Source organism: Haliaeetus albicilla, chromosome 2 (assembly GCF_947461875.1).
Source record: "Haliaeetus albicilla chromosome 2, bHalAlb1.1, whole genome shotgun sequence".
Classification (NCBI taxonomy): domain Eukaryota; kingdom Metazoa; phylum Chordata; class Aves; order Accipitriformes; family Accipitridae; genus Haliaeetus; species Haliaeetus albicilla.
The window spans coordinates 37460597-37478168 of NC_091484.1; the positions used below are offsets into that span (position 1 = coordinate 37460597).

At 41.4% G+C, this 17572-nt stretch overlaps 1 protein-coding gene across 2 annotated transcripts in view; it reads left to right on the forward strand.

The window, feature by feature from the left end:
• Nucleotides 1-703: 703 nt before the first annotated feature.
• TOP2B (DNA topoisomerase II beta) overlaps nt 704-17572 on the forward strand; it is a 70874-nt gene continuing 54005 nt past the window's right edge. For both annotated transcript variants that reach the window (XM_069771293.1, XM_069771303.1), the window contains exon 1: nt 704-1388. In XM_069771293.1, the coding sequence (XP_069627394.1) occupies nt 1326-1388 (63 nt within the window). In that variant the 5' untranslated portion in view covers nt 704-1325. The remainder of the gene's footprint in view (nt 1389-17572) is intronic.

Consider the following 17572-nt stretch of genomic DNA (forward strand, 5'->3'; position numbering starts at 1 on the left):
AGGGTGGGAAGGTCAGCCCGGGGAGGGCCGCTGACCCGGTAGGTCGGTTATTCCTTCCCCGTCCCTTCCTCGCGCCGACCGTTACGCCTCCCCTCGCGCCGCCCCTCCCCCGCGGCGCGCGGCAGCGCCCCCGCGCGGCGGCAGCGCTCCCTCCCTGTTGCCACCCGCAGTGACGTCTCATGCGGCCGCCGCCGCTCCTTCCGCTTCCCCGATTGGCCGGCGCCCCTCGCAGCCTGCCCGCCTCCGGCGCGTGATTGGCGGGTCGGCTCGGGGACAGGGCGCGGGTGGGGGGGGGGGGAGGAGAGGGCAGCCCAGCCCAGCCCAGCCCAGCCCGGGCCGGCCGCGTTCGGAGGCGGCCGCGACGCGGATGCCGGACGGTGCCAGCGCGCTTATTGTCTGAGCGCGGGGCCCCGGCGGTAGCCGTCCAGGGGGTGGGGAGGAGGCGGGGGAGCGGCACCGGGCACCGGGACGGGGCGGAAAGAGGAGGGGAAGGAGGGCTGGGCCAGCTCCGGGTGTCGGCGGGCGGCGTGTGCGTGCGTGCCTGCGTGTGAGGGGGGGGCGGGGGCTGCGCGGGCACTGGCGTGCGGGTGCGCGCGCGCGCGGGGAGGGAAGGCAGGCGCGGGCGGGGGAGGGGACGAGGGGGCGATTTTATTATTAATCTGTTTTCCGGGCCTTTGTGGCTGCGGGGGGGAGGGCCTGGGGGTGAGGCGGAGAAGGAGGGGAGGGAGGCAGGCAGCGCTACGGCGGCGGTGGTGGTGGTAGCGGCGGCTGTTGTTGCCGCCGCCGCCGCCGTCGTGAGGTGAAGGGACCGGCAGTCCCTTTAAACTAGCGAGAGCCGCAGGCCCGGCTGGGCCCGCCCGCTCGCTCGCTGCCTCCCGGCCTCGAGTTTGAGCGCGGGCGGCGGAAAGGCGCTTTTGTGCGGGCGGCGCGGCCCCTTGGCTGCCCTTCCTTCCTTCCTCCCTTCCTTCCTCGGCCCTTCTCCGCCGGGCGCTTTCCTTCCATCGCGGGGCTGCGGGCGGCCACGGGAGCCCTCGCCCACCCCGGCGGATTATTTTCCTTCGCCTCAGCTGCGCTCCCCAGCATGAACTAGAAGCCGGGCCGAAGCGGGTGGGGAGCTCTCGGCGTCGGGGTGCCTGTGTGTGTGTGTGTGAGGGCGGGCGAGGGGCTGTGGGGGCTCCCGGGCCCGCGCGGCGCCTGAGGGGCCGGGGCGAAGCGCGAAGGGCGGGCGCGCCGCGCCGCGCCGTGCTGCGAGGCTCGGTGTCGGTGCCGGCCCTCTCGGTTGCCTCCTTGCGCCCTCACTTCGGCTGAGGAGAAACGGGCAGAAAATGGCAAAGTCCGGAGGCGGCGGCGGTGGCGGCGGCGGCGGCAGCGGGGGACTGACTTGGGTGGTAAGTTGTGGGGCTGTGTTTTGTTGTTTGTGGGGTTTGCTTTTTTTTTTTTAATTATTATTTGCTGTTATTTCTTTCTGCGTCCCTGGTATGTGTGGAAAGAGCGCGGCTCGGCTTTTAAAGGAGGAAGAAACTGACGGCTGGCGTGAAAGGGGAAGCGCTGTAGAGCCGCTCGGTGGAGGGGTCCGGGGCGCAGGGAGTGGAGGTAGAGGGAGAAGACAGCCCGGGCTTGCGACTGGGGTGGGCGTTACAGGAGGGCAGCCTGCAGCCGTGTGGGGCTCGTCGGGGTGCTCGGGTCTGTAGGGAAAAGGTTAGTCTGTGAGCGAGCAGGTAGGAAAGAGCCTCCTGCCTTGCGGGGAGTGGGTGGTTCACTAGGGCTGTTTTGAAGTTACCGACCTCCGAAATGAGATGTGGGCTGGCTGTCGTCCCGTGGAAGTTGCAGTTACAGCCTCTTGATGCTAGAGCAAAGTCTTTGCGGGCTACTAAAGGGACTACGTGTTCATCCCAGCTTCTTTCCCAGCTGTCTGAAAAAGACAATACCTGAAGTTCTTAAGTTTCAGAGATGGCTAAAGAGGAGGCTTTCAGAGACATTCGGGGGCTGGAGGTTTGTGCTTGCTATTGTGTCTTGGAATTGAACTTCATTATCTTCCAAAAGTTGTAACTCTAACAGGGCCAATAAGTTTGGGTTTTGTTTTTTTTTATTGCTTTTCATGGATTGGTCAGAAGTAATAAGATTTGAGAGGGTGCAGGTGACAACTGACTCTAGAACTGGTGAATCGTTTTGAGCCGTTTTAAAGTCCTTTGACAGTATTGGCCTTGACTCACAGTGCAGAGGGATGCTCTTCTTGTCTGTAGTAATAGGGGATGCTCTGTGGTTTTGGTAAGACCTGAGGAAGGAGGAGCAAAGATGACCTGAAGGGGTCTGGTTCAGCCAATCAATAACTTCTCTGCTGTTCTCTTTCTCAGTGTAGGGTTGAAAAGAGGGTAGCTTCTTTAATGTTTAAGCAGAAGACAGTATATCTTGATGGATAGGTGGTGAGGTGGCTGCGTCTTTAATCAGATGCATATGCTTTACAGAGTTAGGAACTTTTCAAGAAGTCTTGTTGAAGAGAATATCAGACTTGTTCTTCTGTTATGTCTTTCTGCATCTTTGAGCTGTTGGAAAAGAATGTGAATAGCACTATTGGGGTGAACAAATTCTGTGTATTCTGATGGTGGACTATTTCTGTGGCTCTAATTACTGCATTTGGTGATGGTAATTCTCTTTTTCATTTTAAGAAGCTGGCAACATGGAAAGGTATATAAAAAATGAGCAAGTTTCTGGGTGTGCCATTTGAAATTAGACAGTTTAGATATGGGAACAGCCTAAGTAGGGAAGCTAATATTATTCTCCTTTCCTTCCTGCAGTACTATGTGATCTTGATCACCTGTGGTTGTTGGATAGCTCTTCAGAATTAAGATTTTTACCGGCTAGGTTGGACCAAGTAATTGAAAGTTTTACAGCTCATATAGAAAACTGCAGAATGAAGTGTGAAAATCACCGTGTAGGCATTTTTAATGAAACATGTTCTTAAATGTAATGGGGATGAAATTATGGTGAGTCAACAGTTTCCTACAACTGGAAGTAATCAAACTTTTCCTTCTCTAAAAGCAGTAAAAATTAAAGTGTTTTTGTCAACTCAGAGTAGTTGTAGGAAAATAATTAGATTTTAGTTAAAACCGTGTTCACTTTTTCCCAGAAAACAGTAGGATGTTGTCTCTTTCTCTCACTTGCATTTTAAATGCTAAAGATCGGACTTCTGAGCCAGTTCCTAAAGCCAAACCTGTTCAATGTCGGTTGTAGAACACTGGCATACAAAAAAGCAGTATTGTTGTGGCACTGAAATGGATGGGGCAGTGGCTAGCGATTGGTTTAGTGTGCCAGGCTGAAAAAAATGTTGATTCTGGCTATGGTTCATGAGTAAATACCATATGCTGGCCTTGAGGATGAGAGGTACAGATCTGGGGACAGTAATAGTTTCAACCATCTGATTTTAATCTGCTTGCCATATATCTGCTGTATATGTGACTACTTGCTATTTGGTTGTAAGTTCTTTTGAAACTACCTTGATTTTTTTTTTTAGGCTTTCTACTAGTGTGTTGAAACCACTAGGATGCTTACTGAGTAATGTATTTTGTATTGTTAGTGGTTTCTTAATAAGACCATGAGTTAAACAATTGAAGGGTAACAGAAGTCTAGTTCCAAAGATGAGGAAACATTTAAAACTCGGTGGAATGTTAATTTATGTTTCAAACCAGCAAATCCTATATACAAGGTGCTTACATTTTAGTAGAATTGTACATGTAACTTTAGCTTTGGTTGTGATTTCAACAGCATACTTGTTCGTCGTTTCAACTAACTAGGAAAGAATTACATGCAGTTATGAAAAAGGAAGGGTACTTCATGTGGTAGAGAATTTACCTTAGAGTGAGTTTCATTATGAGAACAACATATGAGCATCAGGTGATACCTACTTCTACTTTTTTAAAAGCAAGATGAACTAAATGTTAATGGAAACAAACAACAAGTCATCTGTGTTTTCAGCTACAGAACATTAAGTAATGTAACTAGCAATGGTTAGCTGTTAAGTAGGCAAAATTACCAGTGATGGGGACACATGACAGTGTATCAGTTGAAATTGTTTATTGGGAAAAATCATTTAGCATTATATAACTGAAAATAAACCAAGATAACCTCTGATTTATCAAATGTACTAGTTATTTTTTGAGAACCTTTTTCTTTTTTCGTCTGGTTGCTGATCACTTTTGAATTGACTTGCAGCTCCCCACTCTGCTAGTTGGCAGAAGGTGGAGTTTTGACCAACAGAATGATATTAGTTACTTTTGGTGGATGATTTCCAGGGGTCACCCATGAAAGTGTTAAGTTTTATTGAGAGTTAGTTACAAAAGCATGGATTTGTAACTAGAGGGGTTTTCATTGGTGAAACATAAAGGCATTTTCTAATGCTAGAAAAACTTTGAACAAAAGAAGTAATTCTTATCTTCAGCCTTTCTGTGTGGTTAGGGACTACAGAAAATGAACTGTCATAATAGTACAGTAATAGTACTTTTCTTTTATAAATAAGCCTTTTATAGTGAAAGTGAAGTCATTGCAAGTAACACCAAAGTGTGTTTATTCTGATACAATGGTAATGCCCACAAAGCTATGGAAGAGTGTTTCAAACAAGCAATACTTCATCACTTACTTCTGTCAATGTTTTCAAGGCTTTCTCCTCGACCCCAAGAGCTACATGAGCCTGATAAATGAAAGCTGAGACTCCTGATAATAATTTAAGACTTCGAACACCACTTCCATTTTCCTGCTCTTCATGAAAGGGATAGGTTTCAGTTCTAGGAAATGCAAGCTTAAAGTGAATATATGCTGAGTGTTAATTTTCTTAATATTCTAAAAATTTTCTTAATATTTCTTAATATTTTCTTTAAAAAAATTACTGTCAGATCTGTGTGCTCCTTGAATGGAGCAGAATGGAAATAAAGCATATTATTAGTAGATGGAAATAATGTATATATTTGGTTTATACTGTTTCATACTTGGTTTGAATAAATACTGTAGCTGTATATTGCTAAGTGAAAAGATAGCAACCTTTCAAATAATGTAAATTCAGCTATTAGCACTTCTCAACAGTTTCAAACTTTACCTCAACAATAACTTTTAACTTAATGTTGTCATTTTTTTAAACAAAAATAATATATATATAACAGAGGAGATAAGACAGGAGACTCAAAACAAAATGACACCCCCCCCCCAACAAATGAAGCCCCCCCATCCTTCTGTTAAAGGGACCTTGTCTTTCCTTTTATAGTTTCATTTGAAAACAAATACTCTTAACTCTAGTAAAGGAATAGCTTTCAGTTTGACTTGGCTTTTAATAATTTGTTTCAAGAGGATTAAAACAAATCTTTCTTTTGAATATGTCTGATAATTTCCAGTGAGAAGCCATAATTCACTTGTTATGGATTCTGCACTAGGTGGTTTCTAACTTTATGGGTAAGTTTTTTGCATTTGAAATCTGAACTGGGTCTCTCCTGCACCAAGGATCTGCCCACCATTGCTGTATACTAAGCTTCAATGATTACTCTGATTTGGGAGCAGGGGCTTTTGGGCAGGAGCAAGATGGAAGTTCCCCTCTGCCAGTATAGCGCTTGGAGGAAGAGTGTTGGGATATGACAAGGTGCCCAGGAATTGTTGTATGTTACTGCTCTATCATGAGTATTTCTATAAGCTGGCAGGATTCTGCCTGCCTGAAGTACAAACAGTTAAGCAAATATGACTAGTTATATGACCAAATACTAATCAAATCTTCACTTTTTAAGAGATAAGCATACTGTCCTAGAGGTGAACCAAGTATAAATAATTCTTCTTAGTTCTTTTTATTACTGTTTATTACCACTTTACTAGTTTCAAAAGCAGGGGTAGGTGGTTGAAGTTCCTACCCCTGAATCCTCTAGACCTGTTTAGTTGCCTGTCTAGACCCAAGTTAAACCTCAGAATAAGCTCTCTGTTCTTTCCATTTCTTTATCTGGATCAGGCCTTCTGTTTTGTCACTGGCTGAAGCTAGCCCTAGAACACAGTTACCATATATGTAACAGTTGTTACATATACTGTTGGTTGCTGTCTTATCTTTCCTATGCTATATTGTGTCTGCAGAGGGGAGAGAAGGGGGGGGAGTCTTATGTTGTTGCCAAGTGTTATTTCAGTGCTCCTCTCTTGCTTTCTATAAGCATCTATCTTTTTTTTTTTTTTGCTGTTATGTTGGCCAGAGAACTGGGGTGGGGGGTGCCCTGTGGGCCCTCCCCTCCTGCCCCCCCCCGTTATACAGTGGAAGGAAGGTCAGACCTGAAATAGGTGCCCCAATATGTTACTGTTTACTTCTATTAATCATAATGTATTTTGTAGGCTTTGGAGCTAGGTAGTATATCAACAGTTGAAGGGAAGCAGCATTTGCTTTTGTTCTTGTTGAGTTTCTGATTCAGGTGTCCTTAAGGAAGCAGTGTTGCAAAGAGATGCGATGGCTTTCCTGAATATTCTAGCACTAGAGGGAAATGTTTGTTGCTTAATTTGGTGAGTCGACATAACCGATCTGAAGAGGGATTTGTTAGATGTTGTGGCTTGCCTGCTAAAATAAAGTTGTTACCTCTTATCCTCTGTCCTCCATACCACCATCCAGTGAAATACTTTTGTTGTCTTCTTACTGGTCCAGTCTTCTCCTTGTTAGAGAGCTGAATAATGCAGGGTCAAAGAAGTGATGGAGGTGGTATTAAGTAGAGGCTTCGTGATGGGACAAGATTGAGGCTACCTCTTTGACTGCAACTGAGCCAGACTTGCAGCTTAGTAACATGCATCTTCACCCCGTGTATTCTGAGCTGGGAGGAAAACTTGTTCTAGTGTAGGTGAAAGAATGCTGAATACCTAGAAGTGGGGAAATAAATTACACATTCCTTCCAAGAGTTCATTGCATCGTGGGGGTGGGGGGCAAACTGACTTAAAAAAATACATGGGGGGAATACTTTAGATGTTTGGTGGGGAAGGTGTATGTTCAAGCATGTGTCCTCTGTTAATGTTCTATCTGTCTAGATTTGTGTGTGTATACATTTAATTTCTAAGCTACCCGTGCTGTATTAAAGAGTAAATAAGGAATTACTTCATTTGGACAGATAAAGTAACCTCTCCAAATAAAAGTGCATATAAGTAGTCTAAAGTAGGCAGTTTAGGTTTGAAAAAAATTATCATTTAAATCTAGTATTTTATTTTCCTAGACTTTATTTTCCAGAAGTAGATTTTTACCTTGCATGTAAACTGTCTTGTGTGTCAATGTGCAAAAGCAGTCATCAAATGCATGTTTATATTTCAGTTCATTAAAAGCAGCACATGTGATTCATAGCTGATGGATATGAATGATTCCATCCCTGGGAGTAGGTTTTATATATATATTGTGTATATATAGAGAGAGAACGTGGAAATGAAAACTGGAACAAAAAACCTTAATTTTCCTCATTTAAAATAGTAAATTTCTTGCAAATCACCCACAAAGTAAATATTATTCTGCACTATGTAGGTGGTTGGAAAATTTTCAAAAGCAGATTGAGCAAAAATATGCAGTTCTAAATGTGGATAACTGTGAGGAAGCCTGTTTTGAAAATTGTATGCTTGGAGACCTAGTGGTGTCCTCTCAAGTACATGTAGTGGAACCCAGGTATCTTGGAAGAACGTATTTTTATGCTAATATCCCAAATTTAAAGTGAATATTAAGTCAAGACATGTAAAATGTTTTTACAGAACTTTGAAAATAAATACTAAAATTTAAAGTATAATTTTGAGTTCTAGCAACCAACAGAGTTGTCAAGATTAAACATACCAAATGCTTGTTGTTTTTATAAATGTAGGAGAAAAGTGTTCCTCAGAAGCAAAGTGATAGACCAGCTCTTAGTAATAGTAATTTTTGTTCAAAAAATGTTTCCTTGCCATTTTTCTCTGGTAGTTCAGCAATGAGTACTCAAAATGCTGATGTGAAAAGCAGGGAAAGATTACTACCCTCCCTGATAAGTGAGGATCAGATCTGCTAATTTTAAAACTTCAGTGTGATTGCAAATGCTTTTACTCTTATGAACTGAGTCCTTTTAAGTTATGTTTTAAAGTGTGTGTTGTTAAACTTTTTCTATGATATCAGCTCATCTAGTTTCATTTCATAAAGCTATTTTAAAATGCTGTCTGTGTCTTGATGCAATTCCAATTTACATATAAATACAGTTTGCCACTGAAAGTAAAGTACTACTTTTAATTTTTTGTTTTGTTATAATGATAAATCCGTGTATTTGTTACACTATACACATCTAAGAATTTCTAGTTTTTTTCAGCAAGTAAGAAAAAAGGGCATTAGCAAAGTTACTGTAAAGGCTTCAGATCTAAACATCAGATCTATATTTGCCTTTGTTGGACATAATTTAAAAAGCTACTTTAAAGGGAAAAAAAAGGGCATAAAAGAGAATTAGATTGCTTAACCTACTATGTGTGTTTTTCCTGATTTGTGAGGTAGAATTGCAATTGAGATATTAAGCAGTCTTCCTGTGATGGGTTGACCCTGGCTGGATACCAGGTGCCCACCAAAGTCATTCTATCACTCCACCCTTAGCTGGACAGGGGAGAGAAAATATAACAAAGGGCTTGTGGGTTGAGATAAGGACAGGGAGGGATCACTCAACCAATTACTGTCACGGGCAAAACAGACTCAACTTGGGGAAAATTAACTTAATTTATTGCCAATCAATCAGAGTAGGGTAATGAGAAATAAAACCAAATCTCGGAACACCTTCCCTCCAACCCTTCCCTTCTTCCCGGGCACAACTTCACTCCCAGATTCTCTACCTAGCCCCTACAGCGGCACAGGGGGATGGGGAATGGGGCTTGGGGTCAGTTCATCACATGTTATCTCTGCTGCTTCATCCTCTTCAGGGGCAGGACTCATCACACTCTTCCCCTGCTCCAGCACGGGGTCCCTCCCACAGGAGACAGTCCTTCATGAAATTCTCCAACATGGGTCCTTCCCCCGGGCTGCAGTTCTTCACGAACTGCTCCAGCATGGGTCCTTTCCACAGTGTGCAGTCCTTCAGGAGCACAGACTGCTCCAGCATGGGTCCCCCACAGGGTCACAAGTCCTGCCAGAAAACCTGCTCCAGCGTGGGCTCCTTTCTCCATGGGTCCACAGGTCCTGCCAGGAGCCTGCTCCAGCATGGGCTTCCCACGGGGTCACAGCCTCCTTCAGGCACCCATCTGCTCCGGTGTGGGGTCCTCCACGGGCTGCAGGTGGATATCTGCTCCACCATGGACCTCCCTGGGCTGCAGGGGGACAGCCCGTCTCACCATGGTCTTCCCCACCAGGGGCTGCAGGGGAATCTCCACTCCGGTGCCTGGAGCATCTCCTCCCCCTACTTCTTCACTGACCTTGGTGTCTGCAGGGTTGTTTCTCTCACATGTTCTCACTCCTGTCTCCAGCTGCTGTTTCTGTGCCCACTGCAACTTTTTTCCTCTTCTTAAAACTGTTCTCCCAGAGGCGCTATGACCGTTGCTGATGGGCTTGGCCTTGGCCGGTGGCGGGTTCATCCTGGAGCCAGCTGGCATTGGCTCTCTCGGACATAGGAGAAGCTTCCAGCAGCTTCTCACAGAAGCCACCCCTGTAACCCCCCCTGCTACCAAAACCTTGCCGTGCAAACCCAATACATTTCCTTTCATGGAAGCTGCGTGTCTTGAGGAGATACTGATTTCTTTCACTCTTTTTAGTGAATGAGTGGGCCTGGTTAGACTGTTTCTGTTCCTTCTTTAAGACACTGAACAGTTGTGAGAAGAAGAGGTGTGTGGAAAAACTGGAGAAATGTCTGCCTTAGGTGCCAAAAACTCACACACCAGCTTTCTCAAACTGTGAAGGAATCTTCAAGGAGAGAGCAAGGAACAATATTTTCTTGTCATGACAAAATCACAGGAGCTGTAATATAATATGGAAAAGTTATTTTCTTATAAATCAAAAGATGCTGAGATAAAGTAGGAGAAAAAGAAAAAAAATGTTCTTGCAACTAGGTAACTTGATATGTAGTGTTTCTGTAAGAGCAGTTAGAATTCTGGGGTCATCCCCTAAGCAGAACATCTTTACCTGTGAGACATTGGTAGTGTGAGCTTCACTGGAGATATTGGAAAGCAACTGTCGAATCTCTCATAGCTCTGGGGTATTTAGACCTTTTAGGAAAGATAGCATAGTAGTGTATGAGCATTTCAGTCTTGTTTTTATTCCCTTGAGAGTTATGTACTATGATATAAAGATATAAGAATGGCAAGGTGTCTGGGGAAAAATAACACCATCTTAGACCAGCTGATATAGAGTTCTAGTGCATGCAGTCATTCAGGCTATTGCCACCATGCATCAACACTGAGCTCTGTGTTGGCTGAGGTAGTGTTTTTCATCATACACTATTTAGTGATCCTAACTTAAAGTCTTTTCCACCACTATTGTATTACAGTATTGTCATGAAAACTTGAAGTATTATGTTGCAATCTTGGAGTAAAATGGAGGCAAGTTGCTTGGAGGAAAGCAGTTGCAAGAAGTGAGGTAGTTACTCTATTTTGTTATTAAGCAGACCTGGGAGAGGGTTTTTCTTAAACTCACAAATAAGAGGCTGTATAAGCATGTGAGGAATCAGCTGCAGGGGGGGAAGTTCCTTACCTGAGTTTGCCGGTGGAGGGGGCGGGAGATAGTCCAGATACTTGAGAGGAAGCAAACCTGAACTTGTATCATGTTAACCTGCCTTTCCTGGTACTAGTTAAATCTTTCAGAATATGCCATGTAGACTTTCTTCTTTGCCAGTTGAGTGATATACATGTCAGGTAACAGAAAGATGATGAAAATGCTGAATGATTTAAAAATTAATCTCACAATATATTTGAAATTATTTTCAGTCTTTTATATGGTGCCTTTTATGGAGGAGTTAATTCTTCTGCCTGCCAAGATGTAATTCGTAAATTGCAAATTAAAGGGTATAGTTTTGATGATCTTCAAGATTGTTAGCATATTTAGTGAGCAATCCTGAAAGGTTGTTCATAATAACTTCTGGAGGAATGTTGTGGGAGGATGAGTGGCTGAGGAAGGGGGAGTTTTGGAACAGTGCTCAGGCTTTTTTGACTTGTTGCTGCCTCTGTTTTCATCCTTCTGAATTGCTGTAAATGTCTGGAACACCAGACCTGTGTTCCTTTCTCATGGATTTTACTACAGGATTGAGACTAGAATATGTAGTATATTTGAGACTTGTAAAACATTTCAAGATTTGTAAAATCTCTAGAGGAGCAATAGATGCTGCATGTAGGAGTTGAGCAATTAAGCTACTTTTTAAAAGAGCACTGGATTCATATTTACCTTAACGTGGCAGAAAAGAATAGATTTTGAAAATATAGAATACCAGAAAATGTGGCTGTGTTAGCATAGGCACTTTTAATAATATAAAAGCCGATGTATATAATATTGTGGAGCAATATGTGGTATTTGAGAGGAAGCAATGTGATCATTATTTGTAAACTTTTAGAGTTTGTTCCATGTTTGGTACAGTTTTTAAAAAGAACAGAAAAAACCTCATTCATGTCCATTTACGTGGTACCTTGTGTTAAGTAATTATGTTGCTATTGCTTTTCTTTTGAAGATTCTAGTGACCAGACTTTTAATGGTTGCTACTAATCATACTGTGTTCCTTTTTAGGGCACCATATATGTTAGAAGTACAAAATCCTCAAGGATCACAGGCAAGGTGGTTTACTATTTCAATGCAAGGTAGACATGCAAATAACATAAAGATATACCAATCCTAACATACTGATAGGTGTTACATTCATAAGAGTTCAAAAATTTGAATCTGTTGTACAGTAGAGAGTTGCTTCCTATTGAAGAGTGCAGTTGAATAAGTAACCTTTAAGTGATGTTTGGGCTCTGCTCTATCACTAATGTAATGTGACTAGTAATCCTGAAGCCAACTAGAAAAGACTGGGCTTTGGGTCTAGCGTGGAATAAAATCTTCATGTGTGGGTTCACTCACTTCTTCCCGTGTATCACAACTTGACTCCTGTTCTGTGTTACTATGCCAGTTAACATGAGCTGAAAAACTAGCCTGTTTGATTTGCTCTCTGTGTATTCTCTTGCAGCATGAATGTCTTGAATGTTGTCTTACTCATGCCTGAAGCTTTTTCTACAGTTCTTTCATTAATCTGAAGATGGTTCAGCAGAGTAAAAATACCTTGCGGTACAATATGGGTTCAGCTGGCCATAGAACCTGTAGGATCTGGAAGGAAAGACCACAGTGCTGTTCTAGGAATGTGATATTTGACATACAGCCTGGATGGGTTTCAAAGATTTTGTTCGTCAGAAGGATCTATCAGGTTGTGTTGTTCCCTTTCAAAGTAATCTTTGCAACTGCAAAATGTAAATGTGCTGAGAGTCTAGAATACTTTAACAGCACTCAAACTGGTGATGCAGTAAAGCATTAAAAGGGGCAGGGATATGGGAAACACTGAGGTATAAAGAGGTGCTGCCAGATGCTGATAACCTAAAGTTCTGATGCCAGTGCCTCTAACTTTTTGATTTCTCAACTAGTGGAGGGCTCGTGTATGAGTTAGCTGATGAAACAGTGGATCAAATGGATTTGGTCATTCTGTGACCAAACAGGTTCATTTAGTGGTTCCAAGGATCACAGTTCTAAGAATCTGTAGGAAAACTGTCTTAAATTGTCTTAAATTTTAATATGAAAAATTTTTTTCCATGAGAGTCAGTTTTTGGGGTTTTTTTTTCTTCCTTGTCTCTGAATTTTAGCTGGAAAAACAGATTCTTAAAATACTAATTTGTTACCAAAGCATCCATAGATGTGCTTTTTGATACTGGGTAAACAGAATCAAAATTTAGTATTGGAATAGAACTTGTCAGTGGATAGACAACTAAAAAATTTCAGACTCTTAAAAAAAAATTACCAGTAAAACTCAGTTAAATTGTCATCGTGCATGGGCAGATGTTAGATACTTGCTTTTAAAGAAAATAGTAAAGATCAGGACCTGAATGTACTGCTGATTGTATCCAAACCTGTGCCAAATAAAGCAGAACTGTTGCTGTAGTAACTTAATATAACTGTAAGTGAAATCATATTTAGAACAATATACATAATTTTCTGGTCAGAAGTAATTATAGTAAGCATACATATTTGCACAAAAGTGGTATTCTTGTGGAGGAAGAAAATCCCTAAATTTTCATTTAAATTCAGTGTGCAACTATATTGTGCATTAATAATCCTAAAATAAGAATAATGATGCTTTTATTTTTTTAGCTATTTAACAAGAAGATGAAGCTATGTAATTCTAAGAATGCTTAGTTGCACTATGAAATGACAATCTAATGATATCTGCTGAAGAGTATGGGGTTTTTTTAACCTTATCCTCCTAGCTGTATGTTTCTGCTGTTTTCGTTGCACTACTACTTGTCTGATTTTCTAGCAAGCTTGTTCAGAAAAATGAGCCAATGGACAACTGATTGTTTCTAGTTGATGAAAAATGGGGGGAAGGCTCTGTTTGCTCCTTGAACTGGCTTATTGTGAGGTGAGTTTGATTCCACTATATGGAGCAGAGAAGGAGGGAAGAAAGAAGAAATTTTTCCCTTTTGGCAGCAATTAACTGTTGTGTTTTTCTGTAATGGGGAAATCTGACCATCCTCAAGCTATTCTATAACTGAATCATCATAACAAAACTCTGTGATGTGATGCTTTCGGAGTCCAGAGAAAATTGTCCAAACCAGGAGATAAAACATTTAGGAATTTAAAATGAATAAGCATGTTAGTCTCACTGGAGTGAGACTAGCGCTGGGTGAGCTTACTGGGAACTCTTTCTTATGACCAGCTTTGGGGAGGATACGATAGAGAGATTTAGTTCATGCCACTAACAGTATGCAATGGTCGATGGAAATTTGCTGTGGTAACAGGGAACTGTTACTTTTGTGCATTTTCATCTTGGCAGGAGAGCCAAACCATTTGTTAAACACAGCAGGAGAGTGGTTTATTTTGAAATTCCCTCCCGTTTTGTTTTCATGGTGGGAGGTATTCTCAGCCAGAGTTTTCTTTGGGAAAATTGCAAAATGTTTAGGTAACAATGTATTCATTGTCTATTTTTCTAAGGCAACTAGAGGCCATTATGATCCAATATATGATACCACACTACAGTCAAGTGCATGTTATCCATAGAATTACCTAGTAATTACCATATTGTACCTATAAATTTTTTAAGGTATAGCATATTTTCCTCAGAAGAGGTAGTTTTGTTTTGAACTGTAAGTGGTAGAAAATCTACCACATCCCTGGATTTCATTACTTAATTAACCTCCCTAGGTTTTACAGCTTAATTACACTCAAAATTTACTGTCTTGTCCCACTAAATGTGCTTATCCTACACTTTATTTAAGGCAATGTAGGACACATGGCATGTGCTTTTTCTAAATTCCTACGTCCCAGGGCTGCATTTGCCTTTCAGAACAATCATTGCATGTAGTAGTTTAGGAGGTTAAGGCAGAAAAGGCAAAGTGACGGTAACTTCTCGTTCATATACTAATGTCTCTTATCTGTTCAGTTATACTTGTCTGCCAATCTAGAGAATGAGCTCTTTTTTGCCACCTAATATGGGGAAGAAAGAATGGGCAGACTAGAGGAAAAACGGATTTGGGGGTGGGTTTTTTGTTTTCTTCATTGTTTTCTGTTGTTGTTTGGAGATAGTTTACAGGGTGGAGGAGAAGGTGACAGTGGCCAATACAGCATTAAGACTGTGTAAGTGGGGAGAGACATTAATGTTTTCCAGGATTTTCAACTTCTTGTGACAGTGTGAAATTCAGCTACTTAAATAGTAAAGGTTCCACTTAAAGTAAGGAGTCAAACCAAAGATGTATATTCCAGTTACGGCAACATTGAAACTGATGATGAAACCTATGTTCTTTATTGTAGCTTTACATTTTATTGTCTATTTAGATAGGAATAGCTCTTGTCTAAGGCTGCCAAACTGTCCAGATCAAATGTGTATTAAGATTTGCGTGTTGAAGCTGTTTGCAGCATAAGTAACCAAACTCAGCATGGTGACTCAAAATGATTTCAAAATGCAAAGGAAGATGACATGACCCAGTTTTCATTAAAAAAAGGCAATAAAAATCTCTGACTTAATATGGATGTCATGCATGCTCTATTATATGCAGAAATTTCAACAGAGGAGACTAAGAAGAAATAAAAAATGCAAAATGTGAAGAAAGAAGATGCCAAAACCAAACATGAGTTCTTAGGTTGAAGGCAGACAGTAAAAGTCTTGTTGCTAAACTGTCGTCTATTAAAGGCTACTTGGGTTCTGACTCTTGAGATTGCAGAAGGAAAGAATGACTATAGCTTTCACACAGTACTAGATAAATTTTTAGCAAAAACAACTCCAAAAGAGAAACTCTGCAATCATACTAGAGAAAACAGTTACCATAATAAAACATGGTTTTGGTAGCATGCACGGTAGTCTTGGTGTAGTAAACTGAGCAGCAACTGCCATCAACTGAGAAGCAGTATGTTTTTCCATACAGTTACCACTATGCTGTTTTGTTAAGAGTGTCTAAGATGCTAGCTACATCTGAGGTCACAGCATGAAGTGTAACTGCATGTCTATAAAGAAGGATGCACGGTGCAATAGCTTACAGCATTCCAAACTACTTAAGGATGGTCATGTTGCTGACTTACATGTATGTGGATGTGTATAATTTGTCACCAGTCTGGAGGGTTAGAAAGTCTGAAAGACTATCAAGAATCTGTAAAGTCTTGAATGTCACAAGAATGTTGAGAAAGTCTAACACTGTCTAAAAAAAAAATATTTAAAATTGGCAACATTAAGATTGCAAAGCAGACCCTGGAAATTGGGTAACCTGTTAACAAACAGACTTACTGTGAAGCTGAAGTCTTAAGCCCTTTGTGACATTTGGTTAATTCTCTTCAGGGCTTTTCTCATGAAACAACAGCTGGTGCTGTTTTGAGAAGTGTTATTGGAGCTCTAACAATATGAAGATATTTCATACAGGACAGAATACAAAAGGCATTCTTGAGACAATTCCAAAATATACAGAAGAGATTGTCAGTTTAACAACACTGCAGTTTAGTGCTTGCTCAGTTTAAAAAAAAAAAGGGGGCGGGGGGGAGCATTCCTGCTATATTTACTTGCATTTTAAGTAGTAGAAATTCAGCAGATGAAAGCACTTTAAATTTTTTTTTTTTTTTTAAGTTACCAAGGAAAACATAATGGGAAGACTGTGGAGGATGTTCATGTCCATAGACCTGTGTCATGGATTTGGTGATGAAGATTTTCTCGTTTTTGGGATGAGTTCTAAACATACTTGAACTCTAAAAATGTCCATTCAAGACAGAGGTACAGGGATTCAGAGTTGCTCTTCTGTTTCAGAGTATGGCACAGCCCAAAAGGCTTCATCTGGGAAACTGCAGTTCTGCAGACTTCTGATGCTTGCATGCCTGCAAAATAACATTAGTTTGTGTAGTCGAATACTTTGTGGCTTTTGTTTTTATGCTTGTGTTTCAATAGTGTGTTAAGTTAAATAAGTTCTGAATGTTTATAGCACAAGTATTTTCTGCATACAGAAGATATACTATACTTGGAAGATTGTACAAATAAAATTTGTCCTGCTCTATGACAATGAAACTCAAATGTTTAAGTAGAGCATACTGAAAAGGTGTTTGTGATGTCTTAGTAATAACTATAGAATTAAAGTTCTTTAAGACTACTTTTTTCCCCTTTTTTTTTTTGGTAATAATCACTGACCAGGGAGAAAAAATGTTATGCTGATCCGTTGTGTGTGTTTTTCCCCCTCTTAAATCACACCTTATCATATTCTAATTAGTGTGTTATAAAAGATAATAGACATAGCTGTCACAGGGAGTAGAGTAACAGAGATCCTTACTACTGCTGGGTTAAAGCAAACTCACTGTTCCCCAAGAAGTGACACTTCTTCAGAACTAGCTCTTTTAGGCAGCAAAGTTTGTCTAGGTGTGACCTCAGTTCTCTGTCAACATGACAACAATCTGGCAGTAGTGTCTCAACAGAAGATACAGTTTTGATACTCTATACATTTCTTACTGATAAGTTGGAAAGTACAAGCTCCTCCAGGTTGTCAGTAAGACTTTCGCTGGAAAACAGAAATGCATTTCCTAGCATATTAAAGGCAATGGCTTGTAGGAATCCCTTCCCAGTAATTCTATTCTGTAGTAATTTTTCACAATCTAGAGGTACTCGTTCAATCACAATAAAGTCCAAGAGTCAGTGGATTAGAAAAAGTCCAAACATTGTGGTACAAGTAGAGCTAATGGAGATAGGAAAATTGTAGTCTAAATTTATTAGGCTGAGATCTGAGTTCTTATTCTGTGTTTGTGTGTAACTGACTTGTGATGCATGGTTGGACCCTAGTCCTCAGATGCTGTACAAGTAGAAGCTTTCTAGAGAGCTGTCTCAGAACAATCACAAGAATACAATACTGATGTACATGACAACTGAAAAACTGGCGTGTGGTAACTGCCATCATGTGCTTCACCGACTGTAAA